This window comes from Microcaecilia unicolor, chromosome 2 (genome assembly GCF_901765095.1).
Source record: "Microcaecilia unicolor chromosome 2, aMicUni1.1, whole genome shotgun sequence".
NCBI lineage: Eukaryota > Metazoa > Chordata > Amphibia > Gymnophiona > Siphonopidae > Microcaecilia > Microcaecilia unicolor.
The window spans coordinates 383,138,852-383,164,180 of record NC_044032.1 but is presented as its reverse complement, the minus strand read 5'-3'; the positions used below and the strand labels follow the sequence as shown (position 1 = coordinate 383,164,180).

Here is a 25,329-nt window from a genome sequence, read left to right as displayed (position 1 = left end):
ATCAAATTCGATAAATTAATGCGGTATAAGCCGTCCATGCCATTACGGCGACGGACCTTAAACGTTACTTACCGGCGCCATGTCTGTATGATTGGCCTGCCATGCGATATTTGAGATGCGGGTTTTTGCAGAAACGTCCACATTGCGATCCTCGCTAGTCAGGGTCTTCTCTTGCGGGCCACTTAGGGGGAGTCCCAAATTGGCGGGACATGCGCTTCGCTACGCGTTGTAATTGCCCGCCCATACAGTCGGCCATTAACCTACAGAGGCACGTACGGCAGCGGTGAATTTCGATAGGGTGGCCATTTGCATGAGTGCCGATTGTAAAAACAGTGGCCACTTTCAATACACCACCCATTCCGACTAGCAGTAAAATTTGGAAAAGGCAGCCAGTTTTATGGCGCTAAAATTCACTAGAATGGACATTCCAAATACAAATTTAACCGCAGCAGCCACCTTGGATACCGCACACATGTGTCTTTGACACACGGCATAGGCTGGAACAATTGATGTCATACCGTTTGGTGCCAGCATAGCGGGACACAGTACTTAGGGGCATCAGACAAACATATCGGTTACAGTATGCTACTCTCAGCTGCCGTTAGGACCAGGTCCACGGGGGGAAGGGTTGGTACAACAGTGTTAGTCCTAGAGGGCCATGTGCACTTAGCGGCCAGTTTGACTAGAGCGGCCACGTGGACTAAAGCAGCTAATTTGAAAACGGTGGCCATTTTGATAGAAGGACCACCGGTCTTACTGATTTATCTGCCGGATTTACAGGGGCCCGGCCATTTTAATTTTAGCGGCCCATTTTGCATACGGCAGCCGTTTTGACTACCAGGCCAAATTTGAATGTAACAGCCATCGCCCTTGGGGCTTTAGGCTGGCCATTTAAGGAAGGGCGCACTGCGCAGAAAGCACGCAGTCGGATATGTAGCTGTGAGCAAGGAGGGTACAGTTTACACAGGCACCATAGGATGCACGCAGCGATTGGGGAAGCCGGCGTCACCACAATCAGTTATTATGAGGTCATTTTGCTTTAAATTGTCTATTCTTTTAGTCTCTCCATTGTAGTAATGTCATTGTAGTGTGCGAAGGAGACATATGCACCAGCAAGGCCAGCCAAGCGGCCCACCAAAACTCCACCAGCTAAGACGTGGAGTGCTGCGGCCCCAGACCTTAGAAGTCACAGTGGACCTACACCACAAGCACAGACGGTGCGGGGGCCTGCAAGGGAGGTAGTAGCACCGCAGACTCCACCTCCATAGTTGCGGGGCTACCGCCAGTACTGGCAAGGGGTAAGTCTAATGACAGCACCACACTCCTTCCAGCGCAGACGCATGACATAACTAGATATGCAGTACGGGACGATAAGAACGGGTAACGGAGCCCAATATGGCAGGACAGAATGCGGTTGTGGCACCGGTCGGTGCACAGGGGACCAGTCAGGATGTGGGAGTACTTAATCACAGGAGCGATGCATTAGGTACCGTTCTCACAATACAGGTGGATTGATATCTTCTCCCTCCTTGTGTGGGAGTTGCATGAGGAGGGTACCGTAGGCAGGGATAGTGTAACAGATAAGACCCCAAGATATTCGGGTCCTTCATGGACTGGTCGTAGGCTGTTCACATACTTAGGACACTCAGCTGTTCACATACTCAGGACACTCACTATAGTGAAGGAAACGGAAAGGGGCCCGGACTTGGTGTGGGATATGGAATACAATTTTAAAAGCGCATGAGATATTTAGGGGACAGGCATGCCTTAACTAAGATATTAAATTTACAAGAAAGCAGTGCAGACAATCCATTCATATCGGGTCAGCACCAGTGGTAGTCCTGTCAGGCAATGCCGTCAGGACAAAGGCAGGACGGAGGCAGCGGACATTGCACCTAGCACCCGACACGCCCGCGCGGGCATGCATGCTGCAGGGCAAGGCAGGCTCCCCAGAGACAGGGAACAGCAATCTAGTAACACAGGACAGGGTACTGAGGGAGCTAGCGCTCCCCCAAGCAAGCTTATGAGACAGGAGAAAGCAACCTATTAACTCAGTACAGGGTCCGGAAGCCATCAAGCTTCAAGGTTAGCCTGTTACCCTGACAGAACGGGTGCATCACCACAGGTTTCCAATCAGGTTGCATGATTCCATATTAGAGGACACCACAGTGACAACACTACCCCAACAATGCATCCTCGATTCACATGCATCGACAGATAGCTGCAGGCAAGATTACCAAAGAACTATTGCTAGGCTGCATAGCGGGGCTGTTTGAGGACCCGCCCTTCAAGGCAACAACAGTGTCTCCGCTAGGCATAATACCAAGGAAGGAGCTGGGGAAAGGTAGGCCCAGTCGTAATTTGTCCCGCCACATAGGAACATCAGTAAATGACTACATTGACCATAGCAGCTGTACAGTACAATATGCATCTGTAGACAATGCCATTCAAATAATTCGGCGGCAAGGCAACTAGGCACATTGGGCTAAGGTGGACGGAGATTCGGCTTTTCGCACCTTGCCTTTACACCCACAGCCCTTTCCCTTGTTAGGTGTCAGGTTCCAGGAGAGGTTTTATTGCCATAAATGTGTCCCCATGTGTGGCCACATCTAGTGCGCATACTTCAAAGAGCTTAGCATGTTTGTGCATGGGGTAGTGGAGCAACTAGCCCCCCTAGGTCTCTGGTCCTCATCTGAAGGACTTCCTGTTCAAAGACCGGGAATCACAAGAGTGGACGGATGTGTTACAGGTCTTTATCCACTTGGCACAGAAATTGGACATCCCATTAGCCGTTGAAAAAACAGTAGGCCCACGGCGAATCCTTACGTTATAGGTATTGAATTGGAACTAGATGTTCCAGACTGCCGGCTGACAAAATTGATAAGCTTGCCAGAGTAGCGAATATGAGGTGGCACTGTAAAAAAGCAAGGCTGAAGCAGGTACAGGAACTCCTGGGTCCAGAAGGCTTCGCAATAAGGGTGAGTCCCAATAGCTTTAGCAACATCGGGAACAAACAAAGCACATTTTCATCTCAGACGTACACAGGACATCAAGCGAGATTTAGCAGGTTCTTGGCCCATGGGATTTCATTTTGGCACGATTCACCCACTCTCACGGAAGCCCTGCATTTTCTTTAGATGCGGCAGATTTACTTCCAGGGAGCGTGGTGCACAGCAAGCTCGGGTTTCAGCAGGGACCACGTAGGATATCATGTTTCCTGGGGGGACCTGGCATATCTCACAAGTCAATTGTAATTCCCTCAGACAATATGGCAGTAGTTGTCCGCCATGCACTTCCCACAAGTTATGTGCGCAGACAGATAGTTCTGCAGTGATTACAGCTAAACATATACCAGGCAGGGAGAATGGTTATAGTGGATGCTCCTTCTCGTTTTTAGAGCGCAGACCCGGAAATGGGACCCGATGCTGTGATAGTTAACAGATACCTCGCAGACAAGATACACAACCGCACATATAGTCAACACTTAGAAGAGAAGGGTGGTACTGATATATTCCCGGTCCCCGGCATGTATGAAGGGAATTAGCAGAAACCAGGTCTCAATCATGTTCGCAGCCATCAGTTTTCTCGCCAAAGCGGTGGCTGTCCAAAATCTATCTAGGTCATTTGTTGTCACGAGACTGATGAAAGGATGGGGCAGGCCGGGAGTACCCTACCCAGGTAAAAGAAAACCCAGTACCGGCAGGGAAATGGGCCGTCTCTTTGCATCATTAGAGGAGATAAGTGACACTGAGTTTGAGGGCCGTCAAGTCAAATGTGCATTCTCATTAGCTTTGCATGGTGCTCTGCGAGTCAGTGAGTTGGTGGCTACGTACAAGCATGCCCACCATGGCATGTCCCTCTTAATACGTGACGCGGCCATTACAGCCGCGGCAACTGACCTACTTATTCGCAAATCAAAATGGATTGGAACGGACATGCCCTTTCCTGAACCTTCAAGCAGACTTAAAACAAAGACCAAAGACCAGCCTGCTGATTCATACACTATGTACATATGTACAGTACCCACTCATTTAGGATTAGGGCAGCTACGGCAGTGGCAGCGCTAGGAGTGTCCATAGAGGCCATCAAAAGACTGGGCCGATGGCGACCTAATGTATACAAGCGCTACATCAGACCCATCTAGTGTATACAAGCGGTACATTGGACCCATTAAGGCATCCACAGCAAAGTGATAATGGTTGCTTGCACTGTGCTAACATGTCGCTTCCCATTATATTCTATTACAGGTATCCATATCCAGAATGAGCTGCAGCGGATTTGGATATGCGGTCACTCATCACTTGTATGTACATTAGGCACAGGGAAAGGCGGTGGGCGCAAAGAAGGGCAGCAGTGAGACCGAACAGTGAGAGCCTGGGTTGTCAGGGCGATAGAGGAGCCATAACAGGGTATAGGTAAGGGAGGGATGCTTCAGGCATTCATGTGTGCATTAAAAGTCATACGATCCCACATGACTTGCGAATAGATACAAGCCATAGCGTTAGGGCATGACCGCAGCTAGGAGGGGTGGGGACCACGGCAAACGAGGTGTCGTTGCCGTGGCCTGTGGCGTTAGACTACAATGTTTACGCACAGCCAGCAATGGGTACACAGCAGCTTGACACATAACAGTTACAAGTTTGGGGTAACTACTGCTGCAGAAAGAGTTGTGTGGAAAATTATCAAGTTGATGCAAATGGTAGGCTTGCATGTGAGCAGCCTTGTTATAAGGAAACAACATGTATACAGCTTGTCTCCTGGCTTGGGCGGCCGGGAGGCCTAGAACGTCATTTTGTAAATGTGGTAGGTGCCTCCTTCAACGGGAAACAACGTGTATACAGCTTGTCTCCTGGCTTGGGCGGCCGGGAGGCCTAGAACGTCATTTTGTAAATGTGGTAGGTGCCTCCTTCAACGGGAGACACCAAGTGACGTCGGGTGCTTGGAAAACAGCACAGGGGGCCACAGGGGCTTGGTACGGCTTGGCCTGTGGCCCAGAATATGCAACTACGTGTAGAAGCTGTGTACCCGGGTAGAAATGCATGCTGGCATAATGATTAGTAGAAGATGTAATGTAATTTGTTTAAGTTGTAACAATTTTGATGTTCCTGGCTGCGGCCAAAATAAATCCAATTCTATCGAAGATACGGCTTGTAGTGTGGTATTGAAGGGGGCGGGGGTTGATACGTCTGAGTGTGTGCCGAATGCCCGAGTTGAGAACCAGGCACACCCATTAAAGGGGGGCCGACCATAACCGGGCTGAAGGCCAGCAAAGACAGAAGTGTGGGGGAGGGTACAGGGAGGGCCTAGCTAGAGAGCAGAGGTAGTAGTGGGAGGGAAACAAGGGGTAGCAAGGGGAGGGGGCAGGAAAGAAGGGGAGGAGCAAGGGAGGAGGAGAGAGGAATTTGAACTGCACAGGAAGTCCTTTTGAATTTGGAAGCAGGAGAAGAGCAACGCCCACCCGCCCACCCACTTGAGAGGCAAGATTTGTCGCAGCGAGGCGTTAGACTACAATGTTTACGCACAGCCAGCAATGGGTACACAGCAGCTTGACACATAACAGTTACAAGTTTGGGGTAACTACTGCTGCAGAAAGAGTTGTGTGGAAAATTATCAAGTTGATGCAAATGGTAGGCTTGCATGTGAGCAGCCTTGTTATAAGGAAACAACGTGTATACAGCTTGTCTCCTGGCTTGGGCGGCCGGGAGGCCTAGAACGTCATTTTGTAAATGTGGTAGGTGCCTCCTTCAACGGGAAACAACGTGTATACAGCTTGTCTCCTGGCTTGGGCGGCCGGGAGGCCTAGAACGTCATTTTGTAAATGTGGTAGGTGCCTCCTTCAACGGGAGACACCAAGTGACGTCGGGTGCTTGGAAAACAGCACAGGGGGCCACAGGGGCTTGGTACGGCTTGGCCTGTGGCCCAGAATATGCAACTACGTGTAGAAGCTGTGTACCCGGGTAGAAATGCATGCTGGCATAATGATTAGTAGAAGATGTAATGTAATTTGTTTAAGTTGTAACAATTTTGATGTTCCTGGCTGCGGCCAAAATAAATCCAATTCTATCGAAGATACGGCTTGTAGTGTGGTATTGAAGGGGGCGGGGGTTGATACGTCTGAGTGTGTGCCGAATGCCCGAGTTGAGAGGGGTTGTGGAGATTTGAAGAGAACTATTTACGTGATCTAATTACAACTAAAAATAAACAAGGCACAAGTACATACAGTGGGGGAAATAAGTATTTGATCCCTTGCTGATTTTGTAAGTTTGCCCACTGACAAAGACATGAGCAGCCCATAATTGAAGGGTAGGTTATTGGTAACAGTGAGAGATAGCACATCACAAATTAAATCCGGAAAATCACATTGTGGAAAGTATATGAATTTATTTGCATTCTGCAGAGGGAAATAAGTATTTAATCCCTCTGGCAAACAAGACCTAATACTTGGTGGCAAAACCCTTGTTGGCAAGCACAGCGGTCAGACGTCTTCTGTAGTTGATGATGAGGTTTGCACACATGTCAGGAGGAATTTTGGTCCACTCCTCTTTGCAGATCATCTCTAAATCATTAAGAGTTCTGGGCTGTCGCTTGGCAACTCGCAGCTTCAGCTCCCTCCATAAGTTTTCAATGGGATTAAGGTCTGGTGACTGGCTAGGCCACTCCATGACCCTAATGTGCTTCTTCCTGAGCCACTCCTTTGTTGCCTTGGCTGTATGTTTTGGGTCATTGTCGTGCTGGAAGACCCAGCCACGACCCATTTTTAAGGCCCTGGCGGAGGGAAGGAGGTTGTCACTCAGAATTGTACGGTACATGGCCCCATCCATTCTCCCATTGATGCGGTGAAGTAGTCCTGTGCCCTTAGCAGAGAAACACCCCCAAAACATAACATTTCCACCTCCATGCTTGACAGTGGGGACGGTGTTCTTTGGGTCATAGGCAGCATTTCTCTTCCTCCAAACACGGCGAGTTGAGTTCATGCCAAAGAGCTCAATTTTTGTCTCATCTGACCACAGCACCTTCTCCCAATCACTCTCGGCATCATCCAGGTGTTCACTGGCAAACTTCAGACGGGCCGTCACATGTGCCTTCCGGAGCAGGGGGACCTTGCGGGCACTGCAGGATTGCAATCCGTTATGTCGTAATGTGTTACCAATGGTTTTCGTGGTGACAGTGGTCCCAGCTGCCTTGAGATCATTGACAAGTTCCCCCCTTGTAGTTGTAGGCTGATTTCTAACCTTCCTCATGATCAAGGATACCCCACGAGGTGAGATTTTGCGTGGAGCCCCAGATCTTTGTCGATTGACAGTCATTTTGTACTTCTTCCATTTTCTTACTATGGCACCAACAGTTGTCTCCTTCTCGCCCAGCGTCTTACTGATGGTTTTGTAGCCCATTCCAGCCTTGTGCAGGTGTATGATCTTGTCCCTGACATCCTTAGACAGCTCCTTGCTCTTGGCCATTTTGTAGAGGTTAGAGTCTGACTGATTCACTGAGTCTGTGGACAGGTGTCTTTCATACAGGTGACCATTGCCGACAGCTGTCTGTCATGCAGGTAACGAGTTGATTTGGAGCATCTACCTGGTCTGTAGGGGCCAGATCTCTTACTGGTTGGTGGGGGATCAAATACTTATTTCCCTCTGCAGAATGCAAATAAATTCATATACTTTCCACAATGTGATTTTCCGGATTTAATTTGTGATGTGCTATCTCTCACTGTTACCAATAACCTACCCTTCAATTATGGGCTGCTCATGTCTTTGTCAGTGGGCAAACTTACAAAATCAGCAAGGGATCAAATACTTATTTCCCCCACTGTAAGTACATAAGTAGTGCCATACTGGGAAAGACCAAAGGTCCATCTAGCCCAGCATCCTGTCACCGACAGTGGCCAATCCAGGTCAAGGGCACCTGGCACGCTCCCCAAACGTAAAAACATTCCAGACAAGTTATACCTAAAAATGAGGAATTTTTCCAGTCCATTTAATAGCGGTCTATGGACTTGTCCTTTAGGAATCTATCTAACCCCTTTTTAAACTCCGTCAAGCTAACCGCCCGTACCACGTTCTCCGGCAATGAATTCCAGAGTCTAATTACACGTTGGGTGAAGAAAAATTTTCTCCGATTCGTTTTAAATTTACCACACTGTAGCTTCAACTCATGCCCTCTAGTCCTAGTATTTTTGGATAGCGTGAACAGTCGCTTCACATCCACCCGATCCATTCCACTCATTATTTTATACACTTCTATCATATCTCCCCTCAGCCGTCTCTTCTCCAAGCTGAAAAGCCCTAGCCTTCTCAGCCTCTCTTCATAGGAAAGTCGTCCCATCCCCACTATCATTTTCGTCGCCCTTCGCTGTACCTTTTCCAATTCTACTATATCTTTTTTGAGATACGGAGACCAGTACTGAACACAATACTCCAGGTGCGGTCGCACCATGGAGCGATACAACGGCATTATAACATCCGCACACCTGGACTCCATACCCTTCCTAATAACACCCAACATTCTATTCGCTTTCCTAGCCGCAGCAGCACACTGAGCAGAAGGTTTCAGCGTATCATCGACGACGACACCCAGATCCCTTTCTTGATCCGTAACTCCTAACGCGGAACCTTGCAAGACGTAGCTATAATTCGGGTTCCTCTTACCCACATGCATCACTTTGCACTTGTCAACATTGAACTTCATCTGCCACTTGCACGCCCATTCTCCCAGTCTCGCAAGGTCCTCCTGTAATCGTTCACATTCCTCCTGCGACTTGACGACCCTGAATAATTTTGTGTCATCGGCGAATTTAATTACCTCACTAGTTATTCCCATCTCTAGGTCATTTATAAATACATTAAAAAGCAACGGACCCAGCACAGACCCCTGCGGGACCCCACTAACTACCCTCCTCCACTGAGAATACTGGCCACGCAATCCTACTCTCTGCTTCCTATCTTTCAACCAGTTCTTAATCCATAATAATACCCTACCTCCGATTCCATGACTCTGCAATTTCTTCAGGAGTCTTTCGTGCGGCACTTTGTCAAACGCCTTCTGAAAATCCAGATATACAATATCAACCGGCTCCCCATTGTCCACATGTTTGCTTACCCCCTCAAAAAAATGCATTAGATTGGTGAGGCAAGACTTCCCTTCACTAAATCCGTGCTGACTTTGTCTCATCAGTCCATGTTTTTGTATATGCTCTGCAATTTTATTCTTAATAATAGCCTCCACCATCTTGCCCGGCACCGACGTCAGACTCACCGGTCTATAATTTCCCGGATCTCCTCTGGAACCTTTCTTAAAAATCGGAGTAACATTGGCTACCCTCCAGTCTTCCGGTATTACACTCGATTTTAGGGACAGATTGCATATTTCTAACAGTAGCTCCGCAAGTTCATTTTTTAGTTCTATTAATACTCTGGGATGAATACCATCAGGTCCCGGTGATTTACTACTCTTCAGCTTGCTGAACTGACCCATTACATCCTCCAAGGTTACAGAGAATTTGTTTAGTTTCTCCGACTCCCCCGCTTCAAATATTCTTTCCGGCACCGGTGTCCCCCCCAAATCCTCCTCGGTGAAGACCGAAGCAAAGAATTCATTTAATTTCTCCGCTACGGCTTTGTCCTCCTTGATCGCCCCTTTAACACCATTTTCGTCCAGCGGCCCAACCGACTCTTTGGCCGGTTTCCTGCTTTTAATGTATCTAAAAATGTTTTTACTATGTATTTTTGCTTCCAACGCTAATTTCTTCTCAAAGTCCTTTTTTGCCCTCCTTATCTCCGCTTTGCATTTGGCTTGGCATTCCTTATGATCTATCCTGTTACTTTCAGTTGGTTCTCTTCTCCACTTTCTGAAGGATTGTTTTTTGGCTCTAATGATTTCCTTTATCTTACTGTTTAGCCACGCCGGCTGACGTTTAGTCTTTTTTCCCTTTTTTCTAATACGTGGAATATATTTGTCCTGAACCTCCAGGATGGTGTTTTTAAACAGCATCCACGCCTGATGCAAGTTTTTTACTCTGCGAGCTGCTCCTTTCAGTCTTTTTTTCACCATTTTTCTCATTTTGTCGTAATCACCTTTTCTATAGTTAAACGCTAGCGTACTTGATTTCCTAGTTTCACTTCCTTCAATGCCAATATCAAAACCGATCATATTATGATCACTGTTATCATATGAAATTCAGAAATAACACAAAATGCATGGTTAATACACCTTTCTTAAGCAAGGGGGGGGGAAAGCATGCTAGAGGAAACAAGTTCAGGAAAAGAAGCATTTCCATTCTGAGCTAAATTAGAAACCAGTACAATAAGATGCACTAAGCTAAGCACAATGGGTAATTTTATAACTGAATGTCTAGTTTAAGAGGGTAAGTAGAAGCTGATTTAGGCACTGCAGTGTAGATGCATTTCCCTTAACAGAACGTGCACAAACGCACCCCACTTGGGTTTAAATGCTCACACCTAGATTGCTTTAAAAAACATACAAAAAGTATAGTATTCTATGATTTATGGACTGTGTGACCCGCCCAAGCTCTGCTCCAACTTTGCTCATATGTACGCCCACCTTCAAACTAAGCATCATCAAATTTAGACGTAATTTGTAGAAGTGTGTGTACCTGGAACATTGGCATTTATGCACATACATGGATACGTACACATAAGAACATAAGTGTTACCATACTGGGACAGACCAAAGGTCCATCAAGCCCAGTATCCTGTTTCCAACAGTGGCCAATCCAGGTCACAAGTACCTGGCAAGATCCCAAAACAGTACAATATATTTATGCTGCTTATCCTAGAAATAAGCAGTTGGTGTTCCCATTTTAATAATGGCTTATGGATTTTTCTTTTAGGAAATTATCCAAACCTTTTTTAAACCCTGCTAAGCTAACTGCTTTTACCACATTCTCTTGCAACAAATTCAAGAGTTTAATTATATGTTGAGTGAAGAAATATTTTCTCCAGTTTGTTTTAAATTTACTACTTAGTAGTTTCATTCCTAGTATTTTTGGAAAGAATATACAAGCGATCCACGTCTACCCATTCCACTCCACTCAGTATATACCAGTATTCTGGACTATGTGCATTCGTGGTGCCAAAATGTTGGTGTCTTCTTTATAGAATTACCTCCTGAATATATATTTTTGCAGGGTTTTATGTTAGCCCATTGGAGCTGATGTAATATAAAGTGCATATACCTCTTAATTCTATAAACTTGTATATACAATTTTGCAAATAGCATGCAAAATTGCACGTGCAAGTTATAGAATATTGCCAACTGCATGCCTAACTTAATTGCTAAATTAGGTTCTAATTGGCTTTAATTATCATTAATAAGCCTTCATTTGTGTAAAATAGCATTAATTGGCACTAATTTACAATTATGCATGTAACTGCGCTTAGGTGCTACTCTACAAACATACCCCCCAGATTTTATAAAGGTTGCTCAAGCTTGGACACTCAAATTTGCACACAATCCTGGGATGTGCACACAACCTAATTGCATAATGTTCCAATTAACATCAGTAATTGAGCGCTAACAACTTATTGATGTTAATTGGCATTAGGGGTTATGAGCGCATCTGGCTGTGCATTATTCTATAATCCTGGACACCCAAATCTCATACCATGCAACCTAAAATGGGGTGTGGCCATGGGAGGGGCATGGGCAGGTCAGGGGTGTTCTCAATAGATGCGTACAGTGTTACAGAATTCCAAGGTTGCATGCCCAACTTGCATGCCAGAATTTACACCAGGTTTCCATTGGCTTAATTCCTCGTCCTTTATAGTATAGTGCTGATTTGTCCCAGCGTCTATTTTTGGGTACCATTTCTTGAATTAGGCCCAATAGCACCTAAATGCCGTATAGTGCGCTACCGAAAGGGGGGCGTGCACATGGACGGGTCAGGGACAGGTTTTGCAGTTGTGCGTTTAAATTATACAATACTATCACTTACATGCACAATTGCCAACATTTTGGCACAAGCATTTACACGAAGCATTAACACGGCATCAAGTGCTCATGATTAGCTGGGCATGTTAATGCCAACTTATGCAGGCAATAACTGAGTTGGCACTTAGTACCCAAATTTTTGGCACCTAAATTTACATGACCTTTTGAAAATGTACCCCATAAAGTGCAATTCTATAATCTAGACGTCCACATTTACACACCCGTTGCACATGTAAATGTCCAGAATATTAGCACTTATGCATACAAGTGTACACACCCACGAAGGTGTCAGCAGGTTGCCTAGTTTATACAGCACATAAATGCAAGGGGTGTACATACGAGTGCAGCATGGGCAGGACATGGACATGTGTGTAACTTAAAGAATACTGTAAGATAGTTGTGTAGCCAGGAATTTTTAACAGGGTGTACGTCTCCCATGCCCCCCTCCCCCCAGTACCTTAAAATCATCTTCACTTCAGTCTTCACCTGGGCAGTGGCAGCGGCACTCATAGGCTGCCTGCAGCATGCACTGGGACCTTCTCTCTGAACCATCCCGCCCTTCACAAAATAGGAAGTTGTGTCAGAAGGGGCGGGACATTTCAGAGAGGAAGTCCTGGTGAAGGCTACAGGCAGTCTATGAATGCCGCTGCCACTGCCCAGGCAAAGACTGGAGTAGAGATGATTTCAAGGCATGGGCGGGGGGGGGGGGGTGATAGGAGGTGCATACGCAACACTTGCACCTTGTATAAATATGCCACTGCTGTAATTTATGCTTATCCCTCCTGCATTTAGGTACCTGCATTTTTGCTAACTCTATGCATAATGTAACTGTGAATGCCTAAATGTTAGATACATCGATACCAGGTTACATTGTACAACCAGAGTCCATTATAGAATACACTCCTACTGCGCGGCCTTAGGGCACTTTAATAAAGGTACCCACTTCTAGAATTGTCCCAATAAGGTTTTTAAATGTCTTCTTGTAGGGTCTTCGTAGCTAATTTAATTTTCATACATAAACTGGTTATGCTTTTCTTGTTAATTTAGAAAAAAAATTTGAATTTGTGTTGGAGAAATTTTTTCTGGCAAATTATCATCTTTGTCTTTTTCCAAAATTTCTGTATTTGGATTTAGGTCACATCTTTCTTAGTAACTCAAGGTGAGCTACACTAAGGTACAGTAGGTATTTTCCTATATCCAGAGAGCTTACAGTCTCATGTTTGAATCTGAAGCAATTTTTTTTTGTTATATTTGTACCCTGCGCTTTCTCACTCATGGCAGGCTCAATGTGGCTTACATATTGTATACAGGTACTTATTTGTACCTGGGGCAAAGTGACTTGCCCAGAGTCACAAGGAGCTGCCTGTGCCTGAAGTGGGAATTGAACTCAGGACCAAAGTCCACCACCCTAACCACGAGGCCACTCCAGAGGTTAAGTGACTTACTTAAGATATCTTGCAGACATTCTTCAGAAGGGAATAAAATAGCAGGATGACGGCTAGTGCAGTTTTATCAGGATTGTACTTGAAAGAAGCAATCATGATTTTTCTATTCTTTTTCCAAATCTGGAGGGAAGGCAGGAGGATCTACTCTACCCAGACCCCTGCCCCAGACGTTCTAACTTTCTAGCAACACCTCTGCCCCCAGATTTAAAAAAGTACCTGTTACAGAGGCATAAATTCTCCTTGTGCAACCCATCATAACATATGCGCAGGTGCCATTCAGGACTTCAGTAATTCCTGTTCTAGGTACACAAGCTCATATCCATTCCCAAGTGCTCTTCCCCTTGGTATTTTCCTCTTCTATAAGGTGAAACCACAGAAATTAGGGGAAAAGCTGAATGTTCCTGCACTTTGCTTTCTGAATATGCAATTCTGCAAGTAGGTCACATCTCTTCCAGGAGAGCATAGTGAACTTTTACAGGAGAATGGGGGTGGAAAGAGACTGCCAGCCAAGTTATTAACAAGGCAAGCCTATTTCTGCCAGTCTGCCCTTTGTAAAACATATGAACCACCTCTGTTGTGTGAAAAGTAAGACCTTTGTTTATGTATACCTGAAGACTCAGGGGCTTTTGGTTTTGTTTCTGTATCAAACACACCTCTCAAAGGGCTGCATGCGGCACACACATTCTTTCAAAGCACACACTGCAGCACCCTCCCCAGAGCCCCAGGGTAGGACACAGCTCCACATTGACAAGCTGTGTCCTTATGACTTTTAGGAAATACAACTCAGGCTGTCTCTGGGTGATATTTAACTACTTCCGCTTGATTGGAGGTGGGTCTGGGGCTCCCTTGAGAGAGGAAAAGGTAATTAATCCTGACTTCGGGGCACCTGTCAGTCTGGTGCCTGCTCTTCTCCCCATCTCCCCCTCAGTCAACAAGCAGAAAAGGTTAAGGAGTAAGAGAAAATGTCATATTCTGTGGTCAAACTGAGAAGAAATGCTTGCACAAAAACTCCACAATGTAACTCCCCCCCCCCTCCCCCAACCACCATCACTTTCCTGTTCTTCTGCAGCAAAACTGCATTTACAAAGTCTTTCCAGAAAGTTTCGATTTTCTCTCTGGCTTGTTTCCAAGCAAATAATTGCACGTCTCTGCCAAGTTTGGAACAGAACTGATGGGACAGAAGTAAAGTGGACAGGTGGAAATTTCAGGGGGGGGCAAGGGAACCAAAAATAAATTTTATTCAGTGAAACAAGATTTTCTCAAACTGGTCAATTTTGTGGCACATACAGAGGGGGCTCCACTACTCCATTTGGTCAGGTATTTCTAAAATTTAATGTGGGAATTTTCAGGGCTGGCAGACAGCCTATTTTTTTTTTAAACACCAGCCACAGCATGTGTTAAATACACATTTCCAGCACCTTATAGTCAATATCACTGAAGATTCACATTCATCACTGACTGGGAACTACTATTCAGATAGCAGCGATATTTATCCATGATCCAGATATCCTATGTTGATCTAAAGTAAACGAAATGCCTACGTTACGGTAACATTGTAGTTAGTACATAGAGAAGGTATGAAACGATAAAACACTTATTTCTGGACAATATCCCCCAAATTCTGTATAGGTTGTCCAAATTTATGTTACCCGGAAATGGCAACCGCCATTACGGCAAATGTAAGCCACATTGAGCCTGCAAATTGGTGGAAAAATGTGGGATACAAATGCTACAAATAAATAAATAAATTTGGGCACAGATCCTGGATCAACATGTAAACTAATTAATCAATTAAGAACTAATGACCAATTACTGCAATTAACAAGCACTTCATTGGCAGTAATTAGGAGTTACACACAGATCTGCCCTACCCTCTATTCTATAACGTGTGTGCCTAAGGAAAAATTAGCTCTTACCTGATAATTTTCTTTCCTTTAGGCCCAACAGATCAATGCAGAGGTGAATGGGTTATGTCCCCCTACCTATCGTCACCTGCTGGGGCATAATAGACATTTCACAGTGCACAACTCAAAAGGGGATGTGGTCATGGTAGGGGCATGGGCGGGTCAGGGGCATTCCCACGTTGGGCATGATGTTATAGCATACTGATATTTGCATGCCTAACTGCCACCAGTTGGACGCAAGCATTTGCACCAGCTTTTGATAGACGTAAGTGCTCACGCCCAAAGTTAGGCACCAGAAGTGCACCACACTAGTATCCTGTAAAGGGAGCTCTGTGCTGATCCCCATTTATGGAATACTAGCTAAGTGCAGTTCTTATTGAATCTACCCCTATAATTTCACATGATTAGATATATGCTAAAGATTCATAGAGGCAATGACCAATGACGCATGTTTGAGCAAAAATTGAGTAGTCATCATTGAATGACATTTTCAATACATGGCTCTTGTGTGATACATGCATATGATTTATTTGCATCCCTTTATACTGATGGTCTTCCCTTCTATGTTTATAGAGCACATTTCATATTAGTTTGGCGAGACATACAAAGACTAGGGGCCACTCAGTGAAGTTACACGGAAATACTTTTAAAACAAATAGGAGGAAATATTTGTTCACTTAACAAATAGTTAAGCTCTGGAACTCACTGCCAGAGGATGTGGTAACAGGGGTTAGTGTATCTGGGTTTAAATAAGGTTTGGACAAGTTCCTGGAGGAAAAGTCCACAGTCTGTTATTGGGATAAGCCACTGCTTGCCCTGGGATTGGTAGCATGGAATGTTGTTACTATTTGGGTTTCTGCCAGATACTTGTGACCTGGCTCGGCCACTGTTGGAAACAGAATACTGGGCTAGATGGACCATTGGTTTGACCCAGTATGGCTAGTCTTATGTTCTTATATTGAAGTAGAGTGTGACTTTGTTTTTTGGTTATTTGAAGTTATCTGGATAGCAGATGGAAATTACCTCTATCCAGATCATTTTTAATCTTACCCTGTCTCTGTCCCAGCCCAATTTTGTACGCATATGGGGCCAGTCAATTACATACTCAGATACCAGGCAGCCAGTATAGGCTAATTCTGTAACGCAGACACCGACATTTATACGTGCCAGTTATGTGTGTAAACATATAGGATACTATCAAATATACATACCTGTATACACATACACATGTATATTAATTTATTTATTAGGATTTATTTACCTCCTTTTTGAAACAATTCAGTCGTGGCGATATACAGCAAGAATAAGTCAAACATAAGTTGCGAACATACATCTACACACTATTCAGTATGTATACACAAATCTCTGGTAACACATGGAGTATGGGCAGAATGCGGGCGGGGCACACACACACAACTTACAGAAGTTGCATCAGTGGCATAGCCACAAGGGGGCCTCACGGGTTCAGCCCCCCCCCCCCCAAAAAAAAAGAATTGCGGTGCCACTTGCTGCTACAGCTGGTGGAGATCTGCAAGCCCCCAGCCAAAGAGGTCCTCCACCAGCAGCCTGTCCCTGGCAGTAGGCAGGACTTTTCATGGCCACTGCCATGCCGCCCCTCTCCCAAGCATGCTCAGTTTTCACCAAACTGAGAATGCATGGAGGGGGTCATGGGGGGCACCCACCTCATGCATGCTCAGTTTTCACATGTGCAAAAACTGAGCATGTGGGGGGGGGTGAAATGGCAGCAGCCATGGAAAGCGATGCCAGTGGATGACCTTGTTAGCTGGTAAGGCTTGAGGATCTCCGCCAGATCAGGTATTTGGGGGTAATAGGGGGGTACAGAGAGCAAGGTGAGGATGGAGCGTGGGAAGGGCAAAATTTTGTGGCTCCTCCCTACTTTGGGCTCAGCCCTCTCCCAAAAAATGAAGGTCTAGCTAGGCAACTGGGTTACATGTGTATCTCCAGAATGTAACCACCCACTTATGCTAGCTGAAATTGGGTGGCGGAGCAGGTGGGGGGAAGAGGGGTTGGTGGTTGGGAGGCTAGGATAGGGGAGGGCAGACTTATACGGTCTGTACCAGAGCCGGTGATGGGAGAAGGGACTGGTGGTTGGGAGGCGGGAAATACTGCTGGGCAGACTTATACGTTCTGTGCCCTGAAAAAGACAGGTACAAATTCAAGATATGAGTTTATCTTGGGCAGACTAGATGGACCATGCAGGTCTTTTTCTGCCGTCATCTACTATGTTACTATGTTACTATGCATATATCTCACCTGTTATGCTACTATTCTTTAAAGAAATTTAGGTGTCTACTTTTCTTTATAGCATATGTGCCAATTAAGTGCCCAGTTATGGAATTACCTTCTATTGGTTATAATCCTTTTTAAAATTGAGCTGACTGAGTTTAAGAATATTTCTGGGGAACCGTTTGTTTACAATCTGTGCTCCTGTCTTTGCTATTGTAATACTGGGGATGCAAGTTGATGAAGTATGAAGGGAGAGTGAGCCAGGCTTAGCCACAGTTATGCAGGCAACAGCCCAGGGTTTCAGATCTGACCATGGAACAAGAAACCTGCTAGGCTATTTGTATGGATGTCGTTTTCTCCCTACACTCTGTTCGTTATTTTAAATTTGAGGCTAGGCCCACACATTTTCTGGGGGAAAACTAATTTGGAGTTCTACCTTTTTTAGATACCTTCTCTGAAAGTCTGGTTGCTATAAGTTGAATTTGAGAGGAATTGTGTACACAGAAAGTCACAGAGAATACCTGTACTTTTTTTTTTTTAGCGAAAAAAAGTTCCAAAGTACTATGTGAAGCGCTGCGTACGACTGGTAGCGCTATAGAAATGATTTGTAGTAGTAGTAGTAAAGTGACCGTGAATGCTATCATTCTCTATATCAACTCTATCTAACTTAAAAACAATCTACGAACCAACTAACTTCCGCAAACTACTGAAGACACACCTCTTCAATAAAGCATACCACAAAGATCAAAAAATGTGAACATACACAACTCCCAGTGGCATAGCGCGGGGGGCTGCCACCCGGGGCGGGGCGGTTCGCCGTTGCACCCCCCCCCAGGTGCAGCACGATGACACACCCCCCCCCACCCAGTGCCCACCCTCTTCCGTCCAACCAGCTCCCTACCTTTAAAAAAATATCGGAATCCTCGCGCCTGCATGTAAAAGAAATGTGCAGCGTCTCATCGGGCCTTCCCTCGCTGTCTGTCCCGCCCTCCCAACGCAACTTCCTATTTCCGCAAGGGCGGGACAGACAGAGCGAGAGAAGGCCCGATGAGATGCTGCACATTTCTTTTACGTGCAGGCGCGAGGCGCTGTGCCTCGCTTCGGATTCCAATATTTTTTTGAAGGTAGGGGGAGCTGGGGGTGGGTGTCGATGCGCCGAGGGGAGGAGCTGGCAGGGAGCACCCCCCCCCCCGAGCTGACACCCGGGGCGGACCGCCCCTCCCGCCCACCCCTTGCTACACCACTGACAACTCCTCCACATATATTCAGAACTGTCTTACAATATCTATTTGTTATAACCCAAGATCTTTTTGTAATACCAAATGTCTATGTTATAATATAATTCCACCATTAATGATGAATATTGTAAGCCACATTGAGCCTGCAAAGAGGTGGGAAAATGTGGGGATACAAATGCAATAAATAAATAAAATAAATAAATCATTGCTTTAATTAAACTGGCAAGGTCTCGTGGTATCTGAAAAGGAGGGAAGTGGAGTTTTCTGACTGACTGCCTCCTGCAGGGCACAACAGGTGGCAAAACTGAAATAGCCATAGCGACCATTTGCCATCCTACCCTAGAGACAGGGGTTGTAGACTGTCACCACCATTCCAAGCAGCTGTTACTGGTTCTTCTTTACAATAAAGTGAACTTTGCTGAAGTTCAGTTCCCAGGAATGAAAACAGGAATGGGAGAAGGGGAAGGAAAGAAATGTGTATACTCTTACATACATTTATAAAGCTAGTCACTTTCTGAGGACATAAAGCAGCTTCCCAAAACTTGCAGGGAATCCTTGACAAGGAAAAATCTCGTAGTTATATAACAAGTGAACTTTCTTCTACCTGCATTGATGCAAAGCAAATTAAAAACAACATAAAGATAAATCAAAGACCGGGGACGGCGCATGAGAATGAATGAAATCAATCGCTCCAACATTTTCAACCAACCCTGCTGACTGTCACAGTACACCAAGGTTTGCTCAAGCTGCCCCGCCTTCAAAGGATGATTGCAAGGATGTTACAGGAGGAAAGCGGTGCAAATAATGACATTCTTCTTTCGACTTTTATAGACAGAGAGGGGCAGAGTCGGCCCAACTATAGGCAAGATTAGGCGACTACCTGGGGCGGCAGCAAAGAGCAGGCTGCAGCAAAAACAGACCTTGATAGCTACAGAAATTCAAATAACCATCAATGCATCCTTTTCCCTAAAGGAAGGGTGGGCAATTCATTAGCCCGTTTACCTGAGTAAATGACGTTTGAAATTGGGGTGGGGGAGCGGCCAGACTAGTGCGGGTGGGACATTACAAAGGTTCCGTTACCCTTGCACGGGTTCGGGTAAAACGTGGATTTTAGGGCCACGGGAACCAAGTTTTACCTGCAACTGCCCTGGAGACAGGGATTGACAACTACACCTCCTCCAAAGGTGAGGGGGGGGGGGGGAGCTTGAGCATAAATAATTATCGTTATTTCAAAGCATTTATTATATTAAAAATATATTGCAAGAAATGTTTTGTAAGTTCATAGTTCTGAGAAATTATCAGCAGGCCGGGGCGATCGCAAAAGGAAAGGGGGGGGGGATACATAGGAAGGGAAAATATATTTTTCAACTAAAAGAAATATAATTTTATGAGAGCATCAATAATGCAATGATCATTTACTAACCTTCCGACTGCTGAGGCAGGGCTGCAAATCCTGTACACATGACAGACACAGTAAGTGCCAGTTTTAGATAATAATCCATAGCCGTAGGGAAGCTAAAATAATATGTTAACAAGTGCAATGATTATAAGGACCTTCTGTCAGAGTATCAGAAAATAGCGATTCCCTGCAAAATTAACACCCCAGCTTTTACTCTGTGAATAACAAAAAGTCCGCGAAAAAAAAAAAAACCAAATGAATGTCCTATCTAGAGTAGCTGAGATTAGACGCAGTCTGTATTTTTTTCTCTTCAGTTCGCTTAGAATACAGTGAACAAGTCGGATGCGAATTCACAAAACTTCAGCAGCGAATTATACTAGTAACTGAATAAATACAGAGCTTCTTTGTATTAGTGTAAGAAAAAAAAAGCGAATGCACTCATTTGAAAAAATGTACTGGTCGGTGGTCCCGGTAGCAGCAGGTTATCGGGTCCCTGGTTGACTCTCCTTGCTTTTTGGTAGAACCAGCGCAAGAGCTGCGGCTTTAGATCCTTTCAGGGAGGCTCTCAAACTTCTCTTGCCAGGGTCACTGAGGGGTCAGCTGGGGTTCGATCAAAACAAAAAGCAACAACAACAAAAAGGTAGCTCAGAAGCCGTAAGTAACCCCCCCCCCCCCCCCCCCCGAGCTCCTCGCTTGTTCCTCGTACGGGGTTTGCCACTTCCCTCCTTCCTACACAAGTAACTTTACCAGCAGCTGCAGGGGGGGTTGGCTGCACTCCAACACTCCCCTCTAAATTAAAAAAATAAAATAAAATACCCGATCCAAGGATAAAAACAATAGAGAAGGGAAGCGCCTTCCTCAGTGCAACAAATCAGCCCAAGCCCTGCTTTCACTGTTCAGTGCAGCCGATGAGGAGGAGGGTCCAGGCACAGTTCCCAAAAGGTATGTGCAGGAGGGGAGCCGTACTAAGCACACACTTTTAAGCGGAGCAGGTCCGAGAACAAACAAAAAAGAATCAGCCAAAGCCTAATTGCCCAGTGTCAGTAGTGGAGCTGGTATAGTTGGGGGGGGGGGGGGGGGGGGAGAGAATGCAGCCCGCCTTTCTTTCCCAGGGTGAAAATGGACACAGGGAGCTTCTCTCCGGCACAGATTGCAGAGTCACGTGGACAGCAGGAGAGAAAGCAACCTGATCCCCTCCTGCAAGGACTGGTGGAGGGTGAGGACTGAGGAGGCGAGCTCATTTACTAACTCTATAACAACATGGGCAGCCCAGACCTCTCACGCCTGCCTAAAACTTCATTGATGATACAAATAAGAACAGGACTTGTGTATTCACAAAGTGCCAATAACTTGGCTGCAGCTTTATTTAAATTCAGCTTAAACAGAGTATACCCAAACCAACCAGAAACTTTCAAGCTTAACATGCCAATCGCAGTCCGCCGCCTTTAGCAAGACTGATAATTCACAAAGTATCAAACCAGAGCTCCCCTGTCGCGCAGTAAGGGGGCTCAACCTTAAGCGCAGCCAGTGGCGTACCAAGGGGGGGCGGTGGGGGCGGTCCGCCCCGGGTGCACGCCGCTGGGGGGGGTGCCGCACGCCTGTCGGCTCTTCGTTTTCATGCTCCCTCTGCCCCGGAACAGATTACTTCCTGTTCCGGGGCAGAGGGAGCATGGAAACGAAGAACCGACAGGCGCGCGGCAGCCCCCCCCCCAGCGGCGTGTACCTGGGGGGGCTATTTCACCGGGGGGGGGCACTGCACCTGGGGGGGCGGGGCACATCGGCGATCCGCCCCGGGTGTCTGCGCCCCTAGGAACGCCACTGAGCGCAGCTGTCCCAGCTGCCTAGCTTATCTCACATCAGGCTTGGGTACACCCGCCACCAGCCCGGGGTAGTATTACATGCCCCAGGCCCACTACCCATCAGCTGTGGCCAGTTGTGCTAAGAATACATCTTCAAGTATGTTCTGCACATCATTATTAAATAGGTCGTTCCCAATGTCGGACAGGTGCACGCTGTCCTTCTGAAAGAACCCCTCGCATAGTTCCTCAGTCCATGTATGTGACATTTGCAGGCCACCCATTTGCATGACTCAGGTTGCAATTTGCCTGTTCACCTTCTTCCTCGCTCTGCCCCATAATCTCTATGCTTGTGACGCAATCTGGGGATTATATTGGACCAAATCATCAGGGTATGAGGAAAAAGTTGTAATATGATGGACAAGTCAGACCTAGCCAATTCAATGCAAGACCATGTTCCCAAGTAGTTTCCTCCTTGACCATGGCTCTCGGGGGGGGGGGGGGCAAATCAACTGATCTATGTCAGAGAAATGGGACCAGCTGTGCCCATCTCATTCCTCCAACTCCCTTCCAATGCACTCTAATGCCCTTGGAAGCCAAACCCAGGTGGGCGCCATAAGATCTTGGCTCGCCGAGCGTCCCATTTGACAAAAGAGTGTCTGACAATCCACACGCTTTTCGTTCCGAAATCGGCCCCTGAAACATACAATAGACATTTGAATGTCAGCAATCAAAGAGCCCCCTGGTTGTCTGGAAGTCCTAGCCTAACGTATACTTTATATGCCTCCGACTTCCATCTGCATATCCTCTTGATGTCGGTGGGAGACCTTCTGCTGCCATACTGTTGGCCGCACCTATCCTGAATGAGTGGGTACCAAAATTAGTTGGATTATGTTCCAGCCTCTGTAGACATTTATGCAATACTGCCAAGAATTGGAACAAGGTAAGTGGGGAGCCATCCTGGTGCACTAAAAAGGGTTCCCCATCCCCACTGGGTCTCCATGCTATGTAATCCCGAGTGTTCACAATGAGGAAGGTAGGTAGAGAGTACACCTGTTCTAACGTAATTGCCTGCCCTCTACCCCTCTGGTCTGTCTTAGATCTGTGAATCCTCAGTCGGAGGGTAGTTCTCTCCAGAGTAACCTGGCTGTGCAGCAGTCCGCATCATTTACGTGTTCCCCTGGAGGGGACCACCAACTCGCATATCCTGAGTGCCCCAAAGAAGACTAAAGAAAATGCGGCCCAGGATAATCTGGTCTCAAACTGCGAATTGCAAACCTCCGATAGTGCATGCCAGATATTTAGCAATGTCTCGTATATGATAGGGAATCTTTTGTCAAGCTTGACTCCCCGCTTCTGCTTCCATCCCTCTAGCATCTTCCTCACAAGAAAACTTCTCCTTGGATCACCCCATCCAGCTATCTTTGTGAAAAATCACACTGCAGATAAGTAACTAGTCACCGATGCATATTACAGTCCCTGTTCCTTTGCATGCACAATATATTCAACTATCATATTCTCAAGGATGGGGCCACTGTGCCAACCATGTTCTACCAGGAAGCAGCTGACTGGTGAATCCTTTTGTATAGGTTTTCCAAGTTCCTGGTACCACTGAGTGTCACAACAGTCACCAAGCCTCGGGGCTCCGAAACTCCAGAGGTATTCGGGGACACTCTCTCCTACCACTTCGGCTTGTGGAGCCAATTCCTGGAACAATTCCCACTTGGAACGAGAAAGAGTATCAGCAATTGAATTACAGGTGCCAGGGACATGCTTTGCACAAAACAGAATATTGTTGAATAGACACAACAGTACCAGCTCCTGCATCAGGTCTACTACTCGTGAACATCGCACAGTTTGCCTGTTAAAGATATCTACTACGGCCCTGTTATCTGACCAAAAAATTACTCTTCTGTTGCTCAATTTCTTTTTCCATATGGAAACAGCTACCACCACCAGGAACAACTCTAGGAAAATAATGTTCCCGGTAATCGCTCTGTCCTTCCACTCCTGAGGCCATAACCCTGTGCACCTGGAACTCTGGAAATAAACCCCAAAACCAATGCCACTAGCCGCGTCCGAATATAACTGCAAGTCAACATTGGTCAAGGGGTCATTCAACCATACCACCCTGTCACTTAATTTTTCCAAAACATATTCCACACTTTTAGGTCATCCTTCATCTGCTGAGTAATCTGAATATGGTGATATGGCCTACAAACCCCCGCCATGGAGCTGGACAGTTGGCGCAGGAATGTTTATCTGGCAGGAGTCTGGAGACCATGTCAGATGAATCAAGTTCAATGCCCAAAAAGGATAGTCCTGTAGCTGGGCCCCACATTTTGTCCTGTACTAAGGAGATACCAAACCTCTCCGCTATAGCTTTGAAGTGATTGAGAAGGGATTGGCACAAATTATTGCCCATGGGGCCAACAAATAAAAAGTCGTCAAGGTAGTGGACAATATTTCTGCTCCCCGAAGCTCTGGCTAGTACCCAGTGCAAAAACGTGCTGAAACACTCAAAGCAAGAGCATTACACCGAGCAGCCCATTGGCATACATTTATCATAATAGAATTGTTTCCCAAACTTGAAGCCCTGTATGAGAAAGTTATCTGGGTACACTGGTAGCAGTCTAAAAGCTGACTCTATGTCTGCCTTGGCTATGAGTGCTCCCTGTCCAGCTCTCCTCAGCAGCCGTACTGCCTGGTTGAAAGCGGCATATTGCACAGAGCATGCTTCGGGGTGGGGGGGAGGGAGAAAATCATTCACAGATCCTCCTTCAGGGTAGGAAAGATTGTGAATGAGTCTGAATTTTCCGGGATCCTTTCTGGGACAATAGCTACTGGGGACACTATCCATCTGTCAAAGGGTTTGTGTTGGAAAGTACCAGTCACCCTCCCAACTTGATCTCTCTGTTAATTTTGTCCTGAGCAATTTGTGCCAATCGTCTAACTGATGGTGAATTCCTTGCATAGCCCCTGTGTATGGACCCATTGTAGGGTATTCTGAAACCATGACTAAAACACTCCTCAATAAGTTGGGCGTCCCTCCTGCGTGGGCATTTGGCTAACCATGGCTGCATCATTTCCAAATTTACCGGGGATGAGGCCTTTTGCAAACTGATGTGATTATGGTTGTGGTGTGTGCTTGTCTGGTACGTTCCTAACGCACTTGGTGGCTGTATGGGTGGCTCTGCAAAAGGAACATACATGTCTGAATTTGCAGTTTGGCAGGTTACAGGATGCCCAGTTGAAATGCCAACAGACCCCATCCTGTGAACCTGATGCTCTCCCCTGTCCTCTGTGCCCTGCCTGCCGAAAGAACCTGCTCTGCGTGCTACCAGATGCTCC

General features: G+C 46.2%; 1 protein-coding gene across 1 annotated transcript in view; it reads right to left on the bottom strand.

Annotated features, from left to right (window-relative positions):
- The window catches only part of FRAS1 (Fraser extracellular matrix complex subunit 1), a 689,426-nt gene extending 668,343 nt beyond the window's left edge, over positions 1–21,083 (bottom strand). Inside the window, 1 exon segment of the mRNA XM_030190549.1 lies at positions 20,207–21,083. Coding sequence (XP_030046409.1) covers positions 20,207–20,285 — 79 coding nt within the window. The 5' untranslated portion in view covers positions 20,286–21,083.
- Between the last annotated feature and the right edge of the window lie 4,246 nt (positions 21,084–25,329).